The 24326-nt window shown below is 45.5% G+C and overlaps 1 protein-coding gene across 1 annotated transcript in view; it reads left to right on the top strand.

Moving 5' to 3' along the window:
* The first annotated feature begins 10230 nt into the window (after positions 1–10230).
* NAA15 (N-alpha-acetyltransferase 15, NatA auxiliary subunit) overlaps positions 10231–24326 on the top strand; it is a 43929-nt gene continuing 29833 nt past the window's right edge. Inside the window, exons 1-3 of the mRNA XM_083173574.1 lie at positions 10231–10673; positions 21669–21753; positions 23289–23393. Of these exons, the coding sequence (XP_083029700.1) occupies positions 10620–10673; positions 21669–21753; positions 23289–23393 (244 nt within the window). The 5' untranslated portion in view covers positions 10231–10619. The remainder of the gene's footprint in view (positions 10674–21668; positions 21754–23288; positions 23394–24326) is intronic.

Genomic DNA, 24326 nt, shown 5'->3' with positions numbered 1-24326 from the left:
CTCTTTTTCTCCTGGTAATTATACACCTACCATCCTTATCAAATAGAGACTCTTTCTATTAGAGGTTTATATATGTGGACTTTCTCTGGCGGTATTTATGGGATTGGATCCACTCATTGCCCACTAATTCATTCAATCTAAGGACCTTATTTAGATCTGTTCGGTCCTCCGTACATTCGCTCGGAGGCCTGATGTTGTGCATTTCTGCGCATGTGCAGACGCAGGGTGTGTGCTCCCACGGGCACACATTCGGTTCGCCGGGCACACGCACCCTACATGGCGAACGGGGGATCGGCGAGGGGTGGAGAAGGGCCATTAGCATATGGGAATGCCCAGAGCCTTCGGAGGCGAAGGTTGATGATGTGCCAAATTTGATAGATTTGTAGATATATTTTATATAATTATTTTCTAATTCCCAATAAATATGGTACATTAGCTGCAGGCATTTGGTGGTGAATACAAACGTGCATAGTCATGGGGCTGAAACCAGATTATAAGAATGGTTAAACTCCAGTCGCCCTCTGTAAAATGGGCGACCCGTGTTATAAGGCTGTGGTGAAAAACCCAGTTTATTCTATCATGTGTTGTTTCTTTCTTTTTCCAATTAGGTGAAAGACATAGGATGGACTTACCTTCTTCCACATTTTTTCACAATTTACCGATATACTTTTTTATTCTACTTCTTTGCTCCACCTCCACTGGTTAGCATGAGGTTTATCAGTCTTCTTTAACAAAAAAGACACATTGGGGGGAATTTACTAAGATGTGTATTCTACTTCACGGTCCTTATTCAGATCTGATCGCAGTACAAATTTGTTCTCAAAATTGGCAAAACCATGTGCACTGCAGGTGGGGCAGATGTAACATGTGCAGAGAGAGTTCAATTTGGGAGGGTGTGTTGAAACTGAAATCTAAATTGCAATGTAAAAATAATGCAGCCAGTATTTACCCTGCACAGAAACAAAATAACTCACAAAAATCTAACTCTCTCTATACATGTTACATCTGCCCCCCCCCCCCCCCCTGCAGTGCACATGGTATTGTTCATTTGAGAACACATTTGTACTGCGATCAGATCTGAATACGGGCCCACATGTGATGTTGCTATGGGCAACCAATCAGATCCTGTCTACTATCTTATAGAAAGTGCTAAATAAATAAGAAGTAGATTCTGATTGGTTACCCATAGCAACATCACATGTGAAGTAAAATAGAAATCTTAGTAAACTTGTATGTTACTTGATTTTTAGATATTACCATCATTTTGGATTTTACCTGAAAGAATATTCACTGAAGCAAAACATTAATGTGAAAATAACCTTCCTATAAGAGGTTCTGTAAGAGTAGACATGCTTTTATATTTTACATGTACTATGTACAATAAGAATTTTAATGTAATACTCATACTCTAGGTGAAATTAAGCTGCACCAAGGGAAGCAGTGGCATGACTACAGTGGGTGCAGGGGATGCAGCTGCTAGGGGGCCCGGCGGCTTGGGGGGCCCGAGGGCCCAGCAGGCATTCCCCTGCACCCTCCTGAAGTTGTTCTTTTAAAAAAAAAATTATTAAGTTTTATGCAGTGGCTGCTGCGATGTCTTGGCTCCATCAGCTGTGCAGCTATGTAGAGCATGTGCACAAGACCCGGCGCTGGCAGCACATGGCTGCATCTCTCTGGCGCCTCTCTCAACAGAGCTGCACGAACACTGACAGAGAGCCGGCCCAAAACAGCGCCCGGGGTTGCAGGGAGGAGGAGCCCGCGCTGCGCATCGCAGGGAGGAAGAAGCCCACGCCGCGGATAGCAGGGAGGAGGAAACCCACGCTGGGGATCGCAGGGAGGAGGAGAAGGCACCAGGGTTTGCAGGGAGGAGGCACCGCGCCGGGGATCACGGGGAGGAGGAGGCACAGTGCTATGCGGAGAAAACCTGGCACCGCGGATCGCGTGAAGGAGGCCTCACACTGGAAATCGGAGTAGGAGGCCCAGCATAGAAGAAGCATATCTGGAGGTACAAGCACTATGACTGAGGGGGGAGGAGGGGATTAATGGTTGTCACTGATTTTCAAACCCCTGCACTACAACCCCTCTCCTACAACCCATCTCTTTCTCTACCCCCACCCTGTCCTGTACAACCCTCCTCTAGAACCACCCTCTCCTGCTCTACACCCCCATCTCCTCTACAACCCCATCACCTTCTCTACACCCCCTTTCCTTCTATACACTCCATCTCCTCCTCTAGATCCCCCTTTCCTCCTCTACAACCCCCCTCCTCCTCTACAACACTGTAGTAATGATAATGGGGGGGGGGGGGGGGTTTGCTATGGGGCCCACAGAGTACTAGTTACACCCCTGAGGGGAAGTGCTAAATCACTAAGTATTTTAATAAATTATTACCAACGGTGGTTCCTATCTGTGAGCCGGAGAGGGGGTTGTCGCTGGCCACACTGCCTGGTCTACACCGCTGCCCGCCAGATCTCCGCTGGTCCCTGATGCCTGTACAATACAGTTATCAGGTGCCAGACCCAGAACATGAGCAGTACCCGCGGCAGTACTGCGCATTCACAAAAGCCTGGCTTATTTGGGCTGCAACCCATTAAAGCCAGCTACAGGGATGCACAGCAAGGCAGAGAGTGGCTTCCTAAAGGAACCCATCTCTCTGCCTATCACAGCCTGGACTGGTAGTCCTGGGAGAGAAAAGCTCCCAATGGGACTGCCAGTCATGCAAGTGACTGGCAGGTAGGACTTCCTGTAGGAAGTCACTGCCAGTAACAGTGAAGCCACTTTGTTCACGAATGCTGAGGAGGTGGCGGTTTTTATCTGGTGGCCTGAAAGTGCCACTGATTATTACTGCCTCAAAACTCCTTAACCTGACATCTTCTCTTGGTCTCTCCCAGTGGACCTCCTCACCCTCCCATGTAAATGGGAGCTCACTTGATCTGGTCTTCACCTATCATTGTGATAGTTCTGATTTCTCCAACTTCCCATAGAGGGGGACTCTCTGTCCATCACCTTCTCTGTTTTAACTTATGCCTCGCTGCTTCTCCATCTCCACCTCCCTACTTCAAGAACATCTTCTCCCAGTCTAAAAACCCTGGCACCTCTTTGTCACTGTCAACTCCCTCCTCTGCCCAACTCCTCCTCCCCTCCTCACTCTCTGCTCTTGACTTTGCCACTTACTTTACAGTACATCCAAAATTGACTCCATACATCAGGACATCACATCCAACCAGACCACCTGCAACCTACCACTTCCCCTCCCTCACAATCCCTCCTCCTCCCACTTACCAACACTGATATCCTTCTCCCATGTATCTGGTGAGGAAGTCATGGGCCTCATCCGTTCCTCTCCACTAACCACCTCCCCATCGGACTCTATCCCCACCCGCCTCCTCCCCTTCCTCTCTCCTTCTGTTTGTTCCCATCTTGCCCACCTCTTCAATCTATCCCTTTCCCCTCTGCCTTCAAGCATGCTCTTGTCTCTACTATCCTTAAAAACTTGATCCTAATTCTCTCGCTAACTACTGACCCATATCTCTCCTCCCTTTTGCCTCCAAACTCCTTGAGCGTATTGTCTACAACCGCTTCCTGCCTTTCTTTCCTCCCACTCCCTGCTTGATCCATTCCATTCCAGCTTCCGTTCACTCCACTCCACTGAAACTGCTATCACTAAAGTCTGCAATAATCTTCATGCTGCCAAATCTAAAGGCCACTACTCTCTACTTATTCTTTTGACCTCTCTACTGTTTTTGACACTGTTGACCACCCCATCCTCCTCAAAATCCATCACTCCCTTGGTCTGCATGATTCTGCTCTCTCTTGGCTATCTTCCTACCTCTCGGACCGCTCCCTCTCTGTCTCTTGTCATGACTCCACCTCTCCTGCACTTCCACTGACAGCAGTTTTCCCCCAAGGCTCTATTCTTGGTCCTCTCCTTTTCTCTCACTATACGTCATCGCTAGGTGAGCTCATCCTCTCAATCAACTTCCATTATCACCACTATGCTGATGATACTCAAATCTATCTCTCCTATCCTGACCTCTCTCCTGATCTACTCACTCGTATTTCGAACTGTCTCTCCGCTATCTCTTCTTGGATGTCCCAGCACTTTCTTAAACTAAATATGTCTATGACTAGCTGATCATCTTCCTGCCATCCCGCATAACCTCACCTTCCACAATTTCGCTTTCTATTGATGGAACAATGATCTCCTCTAGTCACCAAGTACGCTGCCTTGGCGTTAATCTTGATTCCTCTGTCTCTCCTTTAAACCACACATTCAGCATCTCTCACAGTCCTGTCATTTCCATCTCAAAAATATTTTCAGGATCAGACCCTATATCACCCAGGATACTACAAAGGCCCTCATCCACTCACTAGTCATATCCAGATTGGACTACTGTAACCTCCTACTTTCTGACCTCCCTGTAAACCACCTATCTCCACTCCAATCTATCCTCAATGCTGCTGGCCAGCTCATCTTCCTCTCCACAGGTACAGGGGGAAATTTACTAAAGGAAATTTGAAAAAAAAATAGGTGTATTTGTATCCAGAAGTACACTTATTTTTGACATTTACTATCCCAAAAATATGGCAATTCGTAGTCGTATTGATGTGCTATCATTACGAATATGAATTGCCGTATTTTCGGGATAGTAAATGTCAAAAATAAGTGTATTTCTGGATACAAATACACCTATTTTTTACAAATTTCCTTTAGTAAATTTCCCCCACTATGTCCACCTCCTCTCTCTAACAAGCCCTGCACTGGCTCCCCTTTCCCGTCAGAATATAATTCAAGCTCCTTACACTCACTTACAAAGCCATCACCCATTCTTCTCCCACCTACATATCTGACCTTGTCTCTCTTCACACTCCCACCCGCCCTCTCCGCTCCACAAATGCACGTCGCCTCTCCTGCAAACTGGTTACTTCCTCCCATTTCCGCATCCAGGACTTTGGGCCTTATTCAGATCTGAGCTCAGTACAAATTTGTTTGGAAAATGGGCAAAACCATGTGCACTGCAGATGTAACATGTGCAGAGAGAGTTAGATTTGTGTGAGTTATTTTGTTTCTGTGCAGAGTAAATACTGGCTGCCTTATTTTTACACTGCAATTTAGATTTCAGTTTCAGCACACCCCACCCAAATTAAGCTCAGATCTGAATACGGCCCTTTGGCTGTTGTGCTCCGTATCTGTAGAATTATCGACCTGTCCCTATAAGACTTGCCACCTCCCTACAAAACTTTAAATGGGCTCTCAAGAGCCACTTCTTCACTAAATCTAACCATTTCTCATCCTAACCCTATGTTTATGCTCGCTTCTACCCTGTTGTGTCACCACAGTTTGTCTGCCCCTTAGCTTTAGAATGTAAGCTCTAACGAGCAGGGCCCTCTCTCCTCATATGCTTTTCTTAGAATATATCTCTGCCACTGTTATAATTGCACCAGTGTCCCCTGATGCAACTGTCTATTTTTATTTACCATGTACTTGTCCTAATTTGTATTTGTACTGTAAATCACTATTTTTCTTGTTTTGTTCTTTTTCTCATCTATGTATTGTCAGGCACTGCGGAACCCTTGTGGTGCCATATAAAAAAAACAATAATAATAAAATAAGACTTAATTCTAATAAATCCAATAAAATGTATGTTTTAACTTAAGCACACCTTGTCAAATTAACTTTGAGTGCCCCCAACAAAAGTCTTTTTCTTTGGTATTTTTAAAATATACTTATCCAGCAAGTACATAAAAGACCCGTTGTGGATGCCTTTAAGTGAAATCTGTATGTGTTTTTACCCAGCTGTAGACCCATTTTGCGGCTTTTTTTTTTTTTTTTTGCTTTGCCTGTCTGAGCCTGTAGAACAAAGGGGGTTATTCTGATTCACTCGGAAAGGCACAATCACTCTCTAATGGACAAAACCATATGCACTGCAGGTGGGGCTGATGTAACCTGTGCAGAGAGAGTTAGATTTGGGTGGGGGGTGTCCTTCAAACTGATATCTATATTGCGGTGTAAAAAGAAAGCAGCCAGTATTTACCTTGCACAGAAACAATAAAAGACCCCAATCTAACTCTCTCTGCACATGTTACATCAGCCCCACCTGCAGTGCACATGGTTTTGTCCATTAGAGAGCGATTGTGCATTTCCGAGTGAATCAGAATAACCAGCACAAATGAACGGAATGGTTGTGAATCACTAGGTCAACAGTATCTAGGCCAACAGTCATTAGATCTGGGGGGGGGGGGATGGTTCCAGGGCTCCAAGTATGCCTGGGTTGGGGTCAGTTTATACAGGGTGGGGGGGGGGGGGGGTTACGGGGCGGTTTGTTTTGGGTTTTTCGGGAGGACTTTGTTAGTATAGAGTAGCTTAGTTGGGGGTTTCTAGTAGGTAATGTTTTCTTTTTAGTGGAGGGCTTAGCAATTGGACTGATGAATATCCTGCGTGTTTTGTGATATATTTCTGTCTAGCTCTGTTATGGATGAGTGCACTAAGAGTGGTGTATCGTGCTCGGTCAGTATATTCCGCTCTATTTAAGATTTTTTACCCGAAAGGCGCCTTCGGGTATCTAATATGTCGATATCCTTAGGGTGGAGCATTGAGGTATACTATCAATCCGGTGTGCTGTACATTGTTGCTGTTCATCTGTATTTATATCTGTCAATAACAAGCAATGTTGTACTGTTACCCTATATGCACATATTATCATAACCATCATGTCCGATTGCTTAATGTTCTTTCATGTATAAAACTCAATAAAAATGACTTTATCCAACATGCACTAGGTGACATGGACAAAAGGTCAACACAAGTTTTTCCCAGGTTTTTGGTGTCTATGTAGACATCTGTCAACATAGACCCCCAATTAGTTTAACACGTACCCTTGCATGGCTAGCTTCGGTTGCCATGTGTCGGGCATAGTGCCTTGCTCCCCTTTCCAAACTTTACCATTCCCAATTTTAATCCACGTGGATCATATGAACAAGTAATCTGAAAGAAACAAATTGTGAAAACTCATGTCATCCATGTTTTATGTGCTGACCATTGCCATGTATCCTATTGCTTCTGGACATTTTGTCTATTTTAACCATGGTGCCCTTTTGACAGTCGAAGACCACATGGTGAGCAGGGAGCTGTGGTGGACAGGGCCAGCCTATGTAGCAACAGTTGCAGTGTACTTGGATGTGCTCCTTTCTTTCTCACACCCACCCACCCGTACTGCTCCCATGACAATATATGACCATCAATATGATTTACAAATAGTACCCCTTTCGTGATCCCCTGGAAAGGTGTTATTAAGTCCTTTTTTATTTTATTCCTCCAACAGTGTACTTCCACCTCACACTGGGCCTTATTCTAGTTCACTCTCACAAAATCCTTCTTAGATGGACAAAAGCATGTGCACTGCAGGTGGGGCAGATGTTACTTGTGCAGAGAGAATTAGATTTGGGCGGGGTTTTACTGCAAAGTGAGAGCTATATTGCAGTGTAAAAATAAAGCAGTCAGTATTTACCCTGCACAGAAACAAAATAACTCACCCAAATCTTATTCTCTCTGCACATTTTACATCTGCCCCACCTGCAGTGCACATGGTTTTGTCCATCTAAAGCTGCCCATACACTAGCCGATTTCGGCCAGATCAGTCGGATCTGGCCGAAATCGGACCAAAATCGGCTAGTTTTGATGCCCCCTCAGATCCGATGCGCGGTCCCGTGCGTATTGGATCTGCGTCGGGTGGTCGGACCTGCTGCACATCCGACCACCCGACTTGGGGCCTAGTCTGTAGTGGTAGTGGGGCGGCAAGTGCAGGGTCCGGGGCGGCTCTGCAGAAACACTGCGCTGGTCAGCGGCGGCAGTGTTTTGAAAACAATTCAAACGATAGGCCTGCCGCTGAGGGAGAGAGCGCTCCCAGCCAATCATCAATGAGGTTGCTGATTGGTTGAGAGCATATCCTCTCTCAGCGGCCAGCCTATAGTTTGAATTGTTTTCAAAACACTGCCGCCGCTGACCGCACGGTCTCCGCAGTGACCATCCAGCCGGACACTGTGGAGACTCCTGCACGCCCTGGACCCCATCCAGCTCGGACTCCAGACCCCCTGCAGCTCCCCGGGAATTTACATGGGATAAATCGCATGCAATTTATCCCATGTGAAAAATGGCACATCAAGTGCCAAATCGTAGTGAGCTCTCCCGGGGAGCTGCCGGAAGAGCTCAGAGGACATTAGGTCCGACTTGTCTTTCAGACAAGTCGGCCTAATGTATGGGGGCCCTAAGAAGGATTTTGTCAGAAAGAGTGAACTAGAATAAGGCCCAGTGTGCTATTCCTGCAATGTGTACCTCAGCAGGTGGAACACCCCTCAAGCAGTGACCTACGCAGCGCACCCCAGCTGGTTGCCTCGGATGGTTCCATTGTGGGCAGGATGTACGTTGCATGGATGTTTGTATACACAGTATATCATACCACTACATAAGCATCTGCTTTGCCATATATGCATTGGTCCCTTATATGGCTTATCTCCTACAGTGTAACCTTCCTAGTGTGCCCAACATGGCTGCCTCATGTGGTACACTTGTGGATAGGATGAAAAATTCATGGACCTGCCTCTCTTATTGGGACCCTAGTGTACACTGAAATCACCCCATTTTGTGTAATTTCTTCTAGGGTAACCTACTCCACCCAGGGTAAGTTGTTATCCAAAATGCCTGCACCAACACTGTGCTCTCATTGCTTTCTTTTATGTCTGTGTGACATACATTGCTGTACTACCCAAATCCTATGTAGTATGTGCGTTGTTTTGATGTCTGTAAAGAGCCTTGAGTCCTGTTGGAGAAAGTGCGCTATATAAATAAAACTTATTTTACCTGTTGACCTAGAAACCTGGAGCAGTGTGGAATACATATGAAGACATAGAGCTTGCACTGTAATACCCCTTTTACACCACCACAAAAACCTGGGGTTTTGCCTCTTTGACCCGGGTCAGTGGTGCTGTAAATGGGGTAACCGGGTGATGGCGCAGTGTAAACAGGTATGCCGGGTCATCTGATCCAACTCCCATTTACCCCAATTGGGGAGCCCAACCTCCCAACTGCAGTATCCTGTGGTCAGTATGGAGGTTGGGCTGGGGATGGAGGAGATAAATGGATGCCTGTGTGCGGCATCCATTCACCTCGTGGTCAGGGACTAGGGGGTGCACGGAGGCTGGGGGGCAGCCCAGCAGCTAACCCCCCAGCGTGGAGATCGGTGGTCCCGGTGCTTGGAGATGATGTAAGCTCCTGCGACCAGCAATCTTAAGAAGGCTAAAACCGGGAGCGGGCACCCGCTGATTTATCACCGGTGCACACTCCAATCGCTGGCAATATGGTCGCTCCAACCATATTGCCAGTGATAAATGTCAGTGTGTACGCACCTTAAACCTCATTTTGACTAGAAATCGCTGGTCGCTGGTGCATTGTGCACCAGCGATCAGCAATTTTTAGCCATAATCGGAGGAGCATGCTCCTGCGACCATGGAGGGCTGGCCGCGGGAGCGCGCTCCCGGCGATTTACAGATAGAATAGAATTAACTTTATTGGCCATGTGTACTTGCGCATACTAGGAATTTTTGTGGATATACAGTGCAGCATCAAGGGTCTCTCCAAGCTTTGGCGAGGAGGACCCACCCGCCTTAACCCTTCCGGGGGGTTGAGAGAAGAGGGGCGCTCTGAGTTTCGGTGAAGAGGACCCACCAACCCATATTTTCCCCTCTTGGCCTTTTTGGCTGAGAGGGGTCAGGTGAGTAACGGGGCCTTTCTCCTTTGGGAGAGGGTCCATACGTACGTACGCCACCTATGCACCACTTAAGTCAGTGCACCGGGTGTTTGGAGCACCACCTCAGGCTCCAAGAAAAAAAAAAAAAAAATCGATCTGGAATTTACACGTGAATAGTGCAGCAGTGGCTCTGCATGCAGCTACGTACTCACACATATTAGGAATACGGCGGCGCCTGCGCTCACACTGAGGGGAGATGAGTGCGGCAGGATAATGCTATTTCTGTAATAACCTTTCCTTGTAATGACTGAGCAGCTCCGACCTGAATGACCGGCTCACGCACTGACATGGCCGCTAGGTGGCAGCAGCGAGTAGGCAGCGCCGCTATCTGCCCCCAGTCATAGGCTGATCGGATATCGGGTAGTGTCACCCATATATGTACACCCGGGCACAGTGTGCAGGCTGCTGACGGCTCCCCCCTCTGTCTCACACAGCAACAGCGTTACAGGGCTGGGCTGTTGTTAGTGGTGGGCGGGCGCTTACTGAGCGACTGTCAGCGGAAGGAGCCAGGCACCGGGTCATGGCGCACGCGCCAACCGCCCCGTGACCCGGGAAGCCGTCCCTCCTCCTTCCGCCATTTTGGCCTCTGCCTCTTGTCGGGTCTGTTCAGTTACCACGTGAACTGCCCTGCCGGGCCCCTGACAGGCCAGGGAGGGGGAGAGGAAGCAGCGTGGCCGGTCTACGTGCAAGCGGTGACACCCGGACCGTCCCAGCCGCCCATCGTGTAACACCGGACCACGACACGCGGAGCGCTCGAGGCGGGGAGCGGGGGCAGCAGCTCGTGCAGGTCCAACTGGAGGGGCGAGGAGCGGCCGCGAGATGCCGAGTGTCAGCCTCCCGCCCAAGGAGAACGCGCTCTTCAAACGGATCCTGGTGAGGGGGAGCGTGCACTCGCTGTGGCTGGGGTATATATAGGAGCACACTACACTGGGGGTACATTGAGGAGGGGCACACTGCATTGTGTGGGTGTGCATACAGGAGGGGTGTGTATACACTGCATTGTGTGTGTGTGTGTGTGTGGGGGGGGTATAATGGAGGAGCACTCTGTAGGGGGATATAATGGAGGAGCACTCTGTGGATCGGGGATATAATGGAGGAGCACTCTGTGGAGGGGGGATATAATGGAGGAGCACTCTGTGGAGGGGGGATTATAGAGGAGGGATTATAGAGGAGGAGCACTCTGTGGATGGAGGGGATATAGAGGAGGAGCACAGTGGACTCTGAGGAGGGGATATAGAGGAGGAGCACATTGCACTCTGGGGGTGGGGATATAGAGGAGGAGCACAGTGCACTCTGGGGGTGGGGATATAGAGGAGGAGCACAGTGCACTCTGGGGGTGGGGATATAGAGGAGGAGCACAGTGCACTCTGGGGGTGGGGATATAGAGGAGGAGCACAGTGCACTCGGGGGGTGGGGATATAGAGGAGGAGCACAGTGCACTCTGGGGGAGGGGATATAGAGGAGGAGCACAGTGCACTCTGGGGGAGGGGATATAGAGGAGGAGCACAGTGCACTCTGGGGGAGGGGATATAGAGGAGGAGCACAGTGCACTCTGGGGGAGGCGATCTAGAGGAGGAGCACACTGCACTCTGGGGGAGGGGATATAGAGGAGGAGCACACTGCACTCTGGGGGAGGGGATATAGAGGAGGAGCACACTGCACTCTGGGGGAGGGGATATAGAGGAGGAGCACACTGCACTCTGGGGGAGGGGATATAGAGGAGGAGCACACTGCACTTTGGGGGGTGGGGGATATAGAGGAGGAGTACACTGCACTCTGGGGGGTGGGGATATAGAGGAGGAGTTCACTGCAGTTCACGGGAGGGGTGTATATAGAGGCTCCATAAGTCACCTCTATATATGGTTGTAGGGGTCCATGTAATAAGCTTTTTGAGAGTGAGAAATTGAGTACCCTCAACAAATTCCTAACTGACATTTTGCAAGCACATCCTGTAACATAAAAGGAGCTGATTGGTTGGAGCATTATCTCTATCCACTTTTTCTATCTCCAAGGCTTAGTACTCTATAGATAAAACACTATTGTTTCTGTGAAATTCAGAGAAAGGCTCATTGCCCTGTGATTGTTGGGAGGGGAAGAAGCAGACTGCCTTGCAACTGGGGTGTATAGAGAACACCACACTGCACTGTTATGGGAGTATAGGAGAGACCACTGCACTGGGTTTGGTGTGGGAGGTGTATAGTAAAGAGCATTGCGCTGCGAGAGGGCACGTATAGATAGGATCACACTGAATATGACCAGAAGTTAGATGTAAAGTGGAGCACACTGCATGGTGATCGGAATGTACACTACACTAATACCCCTTTTACACCAAAATCCCTGGTCGGACCCTGGTCTTTGAACACAGGAGTTTCCAGGGTTGAACCCAGCTTCATACCCCATTTACACAGCACTGTGACCCAGGTCGGACCCAGGTCTGCGCCGTTTACACTGAACCTGGGTCAGCACTGCTTTTCCCTATGGATGACATTAAAAATGTCCATTTTAGGACTGATAAACTGCCGTCAACCTTCCCTCAATGATTTAAAATAAAAATTAAAAGACATGTCTATTTTGTAAAATATTTTTCAAAAAGTCTTATTCAGTGCTCAAGCATACATAGCGGTATAAAAGTGCAGCATCTCCCATGTGCTTCCCCCCCCAGCCCCCCCCCCCCCCCCCCCAAAAAAAGAATATAAATGATACTGCATCCAATTATGATTCCTGTGTGCACTGCCCGTATCCTTGTTGGCTGCTGTCTTTTGCCACTGCAGCACACTGTGGAAAGGCGTGCAGCACTTCTGGTATCCTTGCAGCACTACCCGGATGTCCCAACCTGGGTTAGGACCATTTACACCGCCCATGACCCAGGTCCAACCAGTGTTCAACCCTGGTCAGGACCTGGGTAGGAGACCAGTGTTACTGGACCTGGGTTGGCCCCTTTTACAATAACGCTGACCTGGGTCCGACCTGGGTCCAACCTGGGTTATTCTTTGGTGTAAAAGGGGTATAATATGTTTGCAGAGGAGTGCACTATGGTTTGGGTTAGAGGAGAGAGGCACTGTCCTGGAGATGGGTACTAGTTAGAAATGAGTGCATGGCATTGTTTCTTGGGGGTATATATATATATATCATCCAGGGGTCCGCACTCACATCTGGTAGAATATCAAAGAGGGGTGCTCCATAAGGAATCCAGATTCCATGATATTGTAACCGTTCCAGTCCAAAAACCAGAATGGGCGCTCACCACCAACTGCAGGTAAAAGTTGCTTTTTAATCACAGAGGCATTATTCCATGTCAACGTTTCAACCCCGTAGGGCCGTTATCAAGACAGACAAAGGTAATTCAGTGTGTCACCAAAGCAAGCCAGACCTGGATATGAGTATATTAACAGGTGGGGTGGAGCACGGTGACTAGGGAAGTATATTCACTTAGCATCTTAAAAAAATAAAAAAATAAATAAAAGCACACACTCACAAAAACATGGTCTTTTGCACTGCAGGATTTAAAATAGTAAAACAGCAATAGTATTAACTGTAAATCTGGGGGCAGGGTGATTCAGACATAGAGCGATCTACATTGCTCAGCAACATCTCCCCATGAGCCCCTAGAATTTAGGCTTTGACCGATAGTGTTTTTGGTACCTCAACTGCAAAGATTTTTTTTTTTCTTGTTCAAATGCACATTTTCATACATACATACATACATACATACATACATACATGTATATATAATTTAATTATAAAGTTTCTTAGTAACGTAGTGATGTCATGGCAGGATAATCTTGTTGAAGTAGTTATTCCTGCTTTTCCACTTTAGTACTACATATGCCATATGATTCTGTCAGATCTGCCTCATGTATAATTATATTTTCATTTGCTGTGCAACTTAGCCCAAACTATTGGCTTCAGTTACCGCCTACTGAGAGAGATCACTTTTTAAACAGAATTTAAGAAGAGCTCTGCACCCAATTTCTTGTGTTATGGCTTTGTTTTACCTTTAATACGCAGCTGTTGTCTTCTGCTACTATGTAGTAGTCTTGACAATGCTGATCTCACTATGTAGTTTATTCAGTACAGTGTGCTGTGAATAAAGCAGGGAGGGAGCTCCCAGAGCTATCCTAATCAACGTGCTGCAGAGTCCTGCCAGTGGATTTCGTCTTGCACCCCTCCTGAGGTGCGAGCAGAAATTTGACAAAACTGGAGCGCCGGAAATGGCATCGTGGGGGCCACTTAAGTTGAAAAATGTTGGTACTCACAACTAAATACCGGAAAGTAGCTATTCTCCGACTCAGCAGCATGCTAGTTAAATAGTTCTGGGAACTCCCTGAGAATTTAATCATACCCTATAAACTGCCCATGTCTCAACATTTGATTCAAGCCTGCAAGTTACTAGAAATCCTTTGTACTGGCTACACAGAATGGATGTAACTTGGTGGGCTACACCTTAAAGGTGCGTACACACGGGGGGCGATTTTGTGTAATATCGCGGGCAATATTTTCGCTGAGCGGCCATATTGCCCGCGATGGGAGTGTGCACCGTCAATATATCGCCGGATGCGCACTCCCGTTTTCTCCCTTGTAGTGATCGCTGGTCGCAGGAACATGCTCCTGCGACCAGCTGATTTCCACTGCCGGGCTCCCCCGGCGGTTTCTTTTTCATCAGTGACCATCTCTGGTCGCTGATGCAAATGGGACACTGAGCGATATATCGCTCATCGATATATCCCCCTGTGTGTACAGGGCTTTAGTTCAGCGGTTTGGTTCTTTGTAAAATGTTCTGCTTAATATGATAAGGCAAATCGGTACTCTTTACTTAGAAGGGCGCCCACGATTTTGATCGTGGGCATCGTTAGTAAAAAATCTCGGGCATTGAATGCACTAAAAAATCGGGTGCGATCAACCGACGAGATGCCCGAGATTTCCCATAGGGAACAATGTTAAATGTCTCAATTGACCCAATTTTCCTGTTCAATGCCTCAATTGACCCGATTTTTCCATAGGAAACAATGTTAAATGGGCCACAGAGGCCAAATAGGCACCCTGAAGTGTATAATGGCCACCCGAATTGTTAACGCCACCCCACGATCAACGTCAACCCGATGCGTGGCGAGCGGCGGCGGTACGCGTCCTACGACCTTTTCATACCCCCACTATCCACGTCGGCGTGGAGTTGAGAATAGAAAGTGTGGCGAGCGCAGCGAGCCACTGAGCCCGAAGCGTGGCGAGCGCAGCGAGCCCCGCGAGGGTACGCGGACAGCTGTGAAGCCCGCGAGGGGACGCGGATACCTGTGAAGGTATCCGCGTCCCCTCGCGGGGCTCGCCACGCTTCGGGCTCGGTGGCTCGCTGCGCTCGCCACACTTTCTATTCTCAACTCCACGCCGACGTGGATAGTGGGGGTATGAAAAGGTCGTAGGACGCGTACCGCCGTCCCTCGCGGGCTCGCTGCGCTCGCCACGCTTCGGGTTGATGTTGATCGTGGGGTGGCGTTAACAATTCGGGTGGCCATTATTCACTTCAGGGTGCCTATTTGGCCTCTGTGGCCCATTTAACCATGTTTCCTATGGAAAAATTGGGTCAATTGAGGCATTGAACAGGAAAATCGGGTCAATTGAGACATTTTAACATTGTTCCCTATGGGAAATCTCGGGCATCTCGTCTGTCGCATCGCACCTGATTTTTTAGTGCATTCAATGCCCGAGATGGGCGCCCTTCTAAGTAAAGAGTACCGGCAAATCTTGCAATGTGCCATTCTGCAGCAGCACATTGCAGCCAACTACGCAGACTAGGGCCCTATGTATTTGTGATTTCTTGGCAGCTCTTCAGTTTGCGGAGTCCTTTTATATCTATTATACCCCCTGCTTCTTAATTATTGGGAGATGCTGTATACTTGATTATAGTCCTTATTATATTCATTTATTACATTAAAAAAGGTGTTTAATCATTTCATTGTATTGATGGTAAAGTATACTTTTACATTATTGTCCTTAAAATGCTTTCTTTCATAAATGATTGTTGCACCACCCATTAGTTGTTTATTCTTTTGTTAGAGACCGTTCAGTAGAAACAGTTCTTCATTATTGTGTTCATGTGAGAAAAACTACTATGCAAATAACTTGTAATCAACGTAGTTCTTTCTGGGCAAATGCTGTCTTGTACTCTGAGGTTGTATGCGGCCCACTGCCAGGTTACACTGCTTTTTAAAGTTGTATTGTGGGATCAGCGTTGTAATTTAATGCAAGCTGTAACCTGCATTCATCTCAAATGGGTGCTTTTCATCAGCCAGTCTAATAACATTATGCTTCCTGCTCATGTACCTCCCATGGGAAGCAGAAACAAGCCTTCATGTGTCTGTGGCAGGTTTTAAGAATGCTGCTTCAGCACTCTTTCCTCCATCCACCCACACAGTAATTGTGTCTGCATTAGTGCATTGGTTGTAGAAATATACCGGTATTAAGGTAATCTGTTAATCTAAAATGCTTGTTCCTTATTAGAGCATTTTGTGTGAGTGGTTGTTCCACAATTTGGGGCATACTACTGAAAAGAGGTTATACCCCTGTTTTCCTGTGCTCACTATCCATTCTCTACTCTTGACTTTTTTTATTTTATTTTTTATTGTGGCTTTTGCAACACTGAATATTTGTACCTGTAGAATATTCAGAATGTACTGGGAACTTGTAGTTTTCGCCATGGAACATGTGTTTCCTGCTGGTATGTTACTTTTTTGCAGTTGGTAACTGGTGTCTGTAATCCTCACTGCAGCATTGCTCTGTATGTGTGGTAGAAGAATTTGTGGTCTGTGTGTGCAAGTGGCCACCTGTTTCCTCTATGAATATATGCACACCATGCCTGTCATATGCTTTCTGCCTCCCTCAGCACTCTGGCCATGTGTCCATAATACATGGCCATGGTTTTCTATTGGTTTTATGTGTTGATGCTGCTCGACATACTGTCACAGGATAACATTATCATGTAGGAGCATCTGTTGAGTTTGACATTATTCGTAAGCACACTGTCATGCGTAACACACACCTCCACCAGCATAGTCTTTTCTGAGTTACAATATGTAACATACATGGCAAGAAATCAGAACTGGAGAACAGCAGCAGAGTAAGAACTAGGCCTTGCTGACAAGCTTACAATCTGTAGGATTTGTAGTATAAATGTGCAGCCAACCTGTCTGCAGTAATTGCCTCGTTCTGTTATGTCTGCATGGACCAGAACGCTTCCCGCACCATGTTGTATCAGGTTTCAGAACTAGAATGGTGTACTTAACCCTGCCTATTGTTTGGAGGCCATTTCCATTGGTTTCAGTGAATGCACAAAATAGCTCCCGAGTACTGTATTGTCTAGTGCAGTGGTATCAATCTCATGGCCCGCTAGCTGTTGTGGAACTACACGTCGCAGCATGCCCTGCCACAGTTTTAGCAATCCATTGAATAAAATCTGCGGCAGGGCATGCTGGGATGTGTAGTTCCACAACAGCTGGAGAGCCATGGCTTTGACACCACTGGTCTAGTGTAATTAAAATACCTTTTTATAGAACAAAGTGAACACCTATAAATTCTTTAATACATCAGAATTGTGATATTTATTTGGCGTTGGCGTTGAAGACCCTTAAGATTGGTGCTCAATATAGGAGTGGTGTGTCAAGGCGTTGGTGCAACGCAATATATCAATACATTGCACCACAGTACACTTTGTACGACGTATCATTACATACTGCATGTAAAATACATTGTCGTCTGTTGGATTGTCCCATCTGACTGGATGATCCCATGAACGATGATCCGCGGGTATACACTATACGATATGGATGATATATGTGTGCGGTGAAGACAATTTATGCTGATCATTGAGAGGGTTTGGGATTTTTTGGTCTACAGCAAGTTGGTCGAGGTCAATAGGTCGACAAGGGGTTTTTCACAGTTTTTTTTACCCGAATTTCAACACAGTCAACATGTACAAGGTTTCTAGTGCACCCCTTTGCTCACGATACTATTTTATTCTCCGACCATGCCCTAGTGTATGGTAGGGCATGAAATACCGCCTGTTGGCACATGTCAGCTCAAAAAAACAGTGAAAAAACCCCATGTCGACCTAATGCTTGTCAACCAACTTGCTGTAGACCCAAGGACCGTATCCCATTGAGACAGCCTATGAACTTGCAATTAAGCATTAGAGGTTCTGCCTCATTTAAGAAACGAGATGAGGTACTTGTTTGAGAGCTGATTGTACTCATTGTCAAATTTTAGTTCAACCCATTATTATTTATTTACAGTTTCTTATATAGCGCAGCATATTCCATTGCGCTTAACAGTTGGAAACAACAGAGATAAACAAACTGGGTAGAAGCAAACCGACATAGAGGTAGGAGGGCCCTGCTCGCAAGCTTACAATCTATAGGGAGGGATACATGAGGATAGAATTCCATAGCATAGATAGATAGAATTCCTTTATTCGTCTCACAATGGAGAAATTTACAATTGTTACAGCAAGGTTCAAGTACAGATAAGGGTGAAAATAGTAAATAAGATAAAAAATAAGTAAGTAAATGGAAAGCTTGGCAGTCCCACCAGATTACAAGACAGTCCTGATGGAATGCAATCAGATATGAATGCTACTGGAGGTTGTGTGGGTGATATGCTAAGCTTGCCTGAAGAGGGGAGTTTTCAGGGAACGCTTGAAAGTTTGGAGGCTAGAGGAGAGTCTTAATGTGCGTGGAAGGGCATTCCATAGGGTGGATGCTGCCTGACAGAAATCCTGCAAGTGTAAGTGGGAGCAAAATGAGTGTGGATGAGAGACGCAGATCTTGTGCAGAACGGAGAGGTCCGGTCAGGATATATTTTGAGGTAAGCGAAGAGATATAAATGGGTGTTGTCAGAGTAATGGCTTTGTATGTAAGTAGAAGTATTTTATATTAAATGCGGTAGACTTCTGGCGTCTAGCCAGAAAGATCTGCCTCGCAACAGCATTCAAATTCAATTATCAATGCATGAGATAATGAGTGCATGGATTACAGTTTTTGCAGTATGTTTTGCATAAGGTACAGACAAATTTTGTATATGAAAACCAATAACCCATAAATGATTGTTTCTTCTATTAGTAGGTGACATGCCACCCCAAATAAACATGCGCTGGTGTTTAGGACTGAGACCTTCCTAATTTTTTACTTTGCCCCGTAGAGGTTTTAGCAAACATTAGCTTGGTTTTCCTCTGGTAGTTGCCAGCAGCATGCTTATAGACTCTTCTCAATGGTATATGGAGAGGTTCCCACCCAGCCACTTCCCTACTGCCGTTTGCTGAATCATGCTTTTACACCATCCATAACACCTCACTAGAAGAGCTTGATTGCAGAGCTATGGATGTATTTGGTTTTCCTCAGAGATCCACAATAACCTCCATTCTGGAGAGGACACACAGTAATATGTGAGGGGATTTGTTTATTTACTTATGCTTGCAGAGAAAAGCTGGGGGGGGGGTAGGGGGACTGAGCAAGGGCTAATGTCCTCCATTGCATTATGCACTTGCAGAATGAGGGAGGACATAGTTAACGTTCCCCGGGAGTGCGAGCCTTTAACACTATCGTGCGTGCATATTGTTAATGATGATTGGCTAATCCCTACCCAACTTTACAGCACATGTCTGATGAAGACTGACACCTAAAATATAGTAATGCTTTCATTATCCCGGCCCAGTGTCAGAGTGATTTGATTGCCTTGATTTTCCAAATAATATATTTATAGATCTTCACCTATAAATGTTAGTTTATAGATGCGCAGACCTTATTCATTTAAATAAGAAGGTGCAGCTTTCCATACTCTGTCTGGTCTTGCCTTAACCTGTCTAGATTTTTCTGAGCTTTCTATAATTGTTTGGTTGTGTAGAAGTAAACTAATTTTAGGTGCTTGAATGCAACTTCTACCGTGGGCTGGAGGTGACAGCTGCAGGTGACTTTTATACCAGTTGAGCCAGTGCCTTCTAGAAAACACGTCCCTTCTACATTGAAGTACTGTAACTACTCTTATGAAACATTTTGAATGCTAAGAATATTCTAGGTTTGACTTAATATTGCTTTAGTATGAGAGGGAAGTTTGTTGAAACAAAAACAATTATTTATTGGAAAAGTGTGATGCTTGGGGAAATGGAAGTCCATCTTAAATACATGTGCTCTGCTTACTTTAAGGGAAATGCTTGCAGGGAGATCAGTATGGCACATTATTTTCTGCCAATACATCTGTTTACTTGTTTAGCTCAGTGTGAGCTTGTCCATCCAACTGTCAGGTTAGGTAAATATGTGAATTACTTTGGTTTCTGCTAGAAGATTGTTTCTATAGTTATAAAATGTTTTACCAGGAAGATCACAGTTTATTTTGTTTATACCCATGCAGATTTTTTATATATTTTTTTGGGTGGTAAATTGGTGGATCCTCTTTCCATAGTATTTGTATGTTAACAGTAATTGGTCTTATTCAGCTCGATACTAAAAAATGGAGACAAATAAGAGATCTCGCTCATTTTTATGTGTCTTTGCTGCACCTGACGGCCGAGGCGCGATCCCGCAGGTCATTTAATAACTTCCTCCGTCGACTGTGGATGCACAGGTGATGGAACAGATCATTAATGTGGGCCATGAAGAATGCAGCATGGCCCCTGCTCGTAGCCTGTCAGTGACGACGGGTCCCCGTGGCCGCTGTTATGGGTGGGTGCAGAACCAGGTCCCATGCAACTAAATACTGTACAACCCTATATCTTTTTACCAAAAATGCGTCTTGGTCGTAAAGCGGTGCGACTAGGACTCACAAGGAGCATCTGCTGATTAACGTAATATAATATTCATATATTGAGTATGATTTTGTGTATAATGAGCACAACGGAACTTGTTATGGAAAAAAGAGCTACTGCTGCTACATTGTAGCACATTGAAAAAAGACAACTCAGAGACTCGGTTGCAAGGAGCGTACACATGGTGCGATTGCCTTGCGATTAGATCCCGTTTTGATCAATTGGAGTCGTATCACATGGCAAGCAAAACACATTTGATTTTGTCTATATAGTACAGATCTGTACTATGTGTCTTACCTGCACAGTCTATTCTATTTGATATAGACTAAGCAGCAGTGTGCATCGGGATTGAATGCAGCTGAAAACCATTGGATTTTGCCTATAGAAGCAAAATTGAATAGAAAAATAGACTAAATTAAATTGTGTGTACAGGGTATAACATACAGAAATACAAGTGGCATATATCAAATGAATCAGTAAAGTCACCTTGTGATTTTCTTATTATCCTGCACAGAGCAAGGGTCCTGAGAACAGCCACACTGCCTCTATTGTGTGTGGGATTTACTGTTGAAACCGAAATATCGTTAATAAACTGCTGCCACAAATACATTTGCTACACTTTAGTTTTAGGTCATTGCGCTAGTCCTGTTTCAAGCTATTGTTGTTCCCAGCTTACTGCTCTTCCATATCACAAGTTAGAATGTGTTCCTCATACTGTGATCCATACATTGAGCTCTATAGCCATAGTTCAGTTCACACTTGAACCTGACTCGTGCATGCAGTATTCTGTCATTTGCTATTGAATGACTTGATCTCCTAGACCGGTGCTGTCTGAGTATTAACTTGGTGCCATAAATAGACCTATGGATTGTGAAGCAGCCAGAGATGTCTGTTAACGTTCACTTGGAGTACATCTGCTTGAAATGTCTGAGAACTTGGTTATTTTTTTTTTTCATTTCATAATGAGCACCAGTGAAAATGTTTTGATAATCACCTTTCAGGGTATTTTCTTGTAACACATTCTTCTGATTGTGATGGCTTTTCCCATTTCCATACTCATTTTTTTGTTAAACATGTATTTTCAGAGATGTTACGAGCACAAGCAATATCGGAATGGTTTAAAGTTTTGCAAACAAATACTGTCTAATCCAAAGTTCGCTGAACATGGAGGTAATTATTTCTTTTGTGTTTATATTTTTTTTTAAACTGTCCATATACAGTGTACAACTGTTGTCTTTTAGATTGTTGGGTACTTGTGGAGTATCACGGCTCCCACGACCTTGATCGTATGATAAAAAATCGCATTGCATACGATCAAATCACATGCGATCGCACCCGATTTTGCACTGAAATGCATCAAAATGCATTGAAATGTGTAGTAAACATGTGAAATGCCCCCAAATGCCATTTTTCATAGTGTACCACCCCCACTATCAACGTCAACCCGAAGCGTGGCGAGCGGCGGCGGTACACGTCCTACGACCTTTTCATACCCCCACTATCCACGTCGGCGTGGAGTTGAGAATAGGAAGTGTGGCGAGCCCCGCGAGGGGACGCGGATACCTTCACGGCTATACGCGTCCCCTCGCGGGCTTCACAGGTATCCGCTCGTCACGCTTCGGGCTCGGTGGCTCGCTGCGCTCGCCACACTTTCTATTCTCAACTCCACGCCGACGTGGATAGTGGGGGTATGAAAAGGTTGTAGGATGCGTACCGCCGCCCCTCGCGGGCTCGCTGAGCTCGCCACGCTTCGGGTTGGGGGTGGTACACAGTGAAAAATGACAGTTGGGGGCCAATTAACACTAATTTTAATGCATTTGGATGCATTTAAGATAAAAAACGTATGCCATCGCATCGGATGCCATCGCATACGATTTTTGACCAAAAATGCTGAAAAATCTGTAAAAATCGTATGCCACTACATATGGCATACGATGCCATACGATGGGAGCCGTGATACTCCACAAGTACCGATTGTTGCACAGGAGGGCTGTCTTGTAAATATCATTTCAGAGGCTTGTGGGGAAATGTAATGGGGGAGATCCGAGATTGCCAATAACAGTTTAAAAAATATGTGGAACCTCGGCTGAAATACTGAACTTTTGCTAACCCTGACCCCAGGCACTGTTGTTGTAGTGTAGGGATGTTGTGCACAGCATCTTCTCTGAACCTGCTTAGTAATGCTGTCTCTTTTCTCTGAATACCCAGTTAATAAAGAATAGACTGTAAGGACTTCTGAATAAAGCTTGGTACAAACTGGAACAATGTCATGCCTATTTGTCGGTTTGTAATGGCAAATTGTCACAATTGCTCCGTTTGGGTGATTATGCCCTCCCTTGGTCGCTAACAGACACTAGGGGGGATTGGGGACCATGCTGCATGTAGCTAGCGATATCCTCCATCATCCTGCATGTACAGACGACAAAGGACCATGCTAACGGTCCACAGGAGCACATCATTAATATAGTGCATACATGCTAGACAATGCTAGACATTGTATGGGAACTTCATTATTGTAAAAAAAAGTCTAGTGTGTACGCACCTTTATTGTTATGTTATGATTCCACTATGGAGTCTTTTTTTCTGTTTTGAGTTGTCCATTTTTTACCAAGTAATGGTGCTCGGTGTTGTAATACATGATCTGAATCTACAAATAATTTTTTTTCTTTTCAATAAAACACCATTTTATTATTATTTTTCCACAGAAACTTTAGCAATGAAAGGATTGACATTAAATTGTCTTGGAAAGAAAGAAGATGCTTATGATCTTGTACGAAGAGGATTAAGGAATGACCTCAAGAGTCATGTCTGTATCCTTTTACAGATAATATAACCCCAAACCATGTTTTTGATTTATTAAATTGGTATGTTACATTCCCCCTTTAATGTTTATTCATACTGTGATCTCATTTTGATTTCTAATCTTTGGGGTGTTTTCAATCACAATCAGGTTGTCACTCTTCTCCCATGTAAAATGTCCTAGACCTATTCAGTCCAACCCAGAAGCAGCAATCTTCTGGAATGGCAGAGTATTATGTCTTAACCATTTCAAGGACAAGTGTAGGTTATTTTAATGGCATCCAGACACTCATTGTTGAACCTAATTTTTTTAAGGATTGCTGGTGATGGTGTCTCTTTTACAGCCAATTGTGAGCTGGACAATTGTAGATTAAATTTCCTTGGCAAGAAAAAGTTTGCTGTATAATTCTTGAGAAAATAAAGATGGGAAGCTGTACTGCTCCTTCTGTCTTGTACTTTCTGCAGTAATGCCAAATCAGGGTGCCAGAATATACAGACAATTCCACCAATCAGGAAGTATAAGGTGCTGGCAAGTGTGGCTACAGGGAGGGTAAGGTTAGGTTTAGGCACTTCCAAGTCAGGGTTAAGGATCATACACACTGCGCAATTTCAGCCCCATTTCTACTCTCCCTAGTATCTGTTTATCTTGTCCAATGGTTGCCCACCCCTAATAGTACCCCAGGACTCCTTTTGCTCCTATACATCTCAGCTGTTTAGTGTACAGAGTTGTGGTTCTAAATGTTGCCTGTACTGTAATTTTAAGTTGTGTGTGCGCCATATGTACAGTGCTGCGAACCTATTGTGGCTAAAATGTAGTAATCATAATGGTTGAGAATAGTTCACCAGCTCAGAACACGTGTGAAATATCATCAAAGATAGCAGAGCGCGTGTAGTATGAGCTGTTAACAGGTGGGAGTCATACGGTCATTGACCGACATTGGAAT

The sequence above is a fragment of the Crinia signifera genome, chromosome 1 (assembly GCF_055691185.1).
Source record: "Crinia signifera chromosome 1, ASM5569118v1, whole genome shotgun sequence".
Taxonomy (NCBI): domain Eukaryota; kingdom Metazoa; phylum Chordata; class Amphibia; order Anura; family Myobatrachidae; genus Crinia; species Crinia signifera.
Note: the sequence above shows the minus strand (reverse complement) of the source record. Positions and strands in the feature narration are given on the sequence as shown.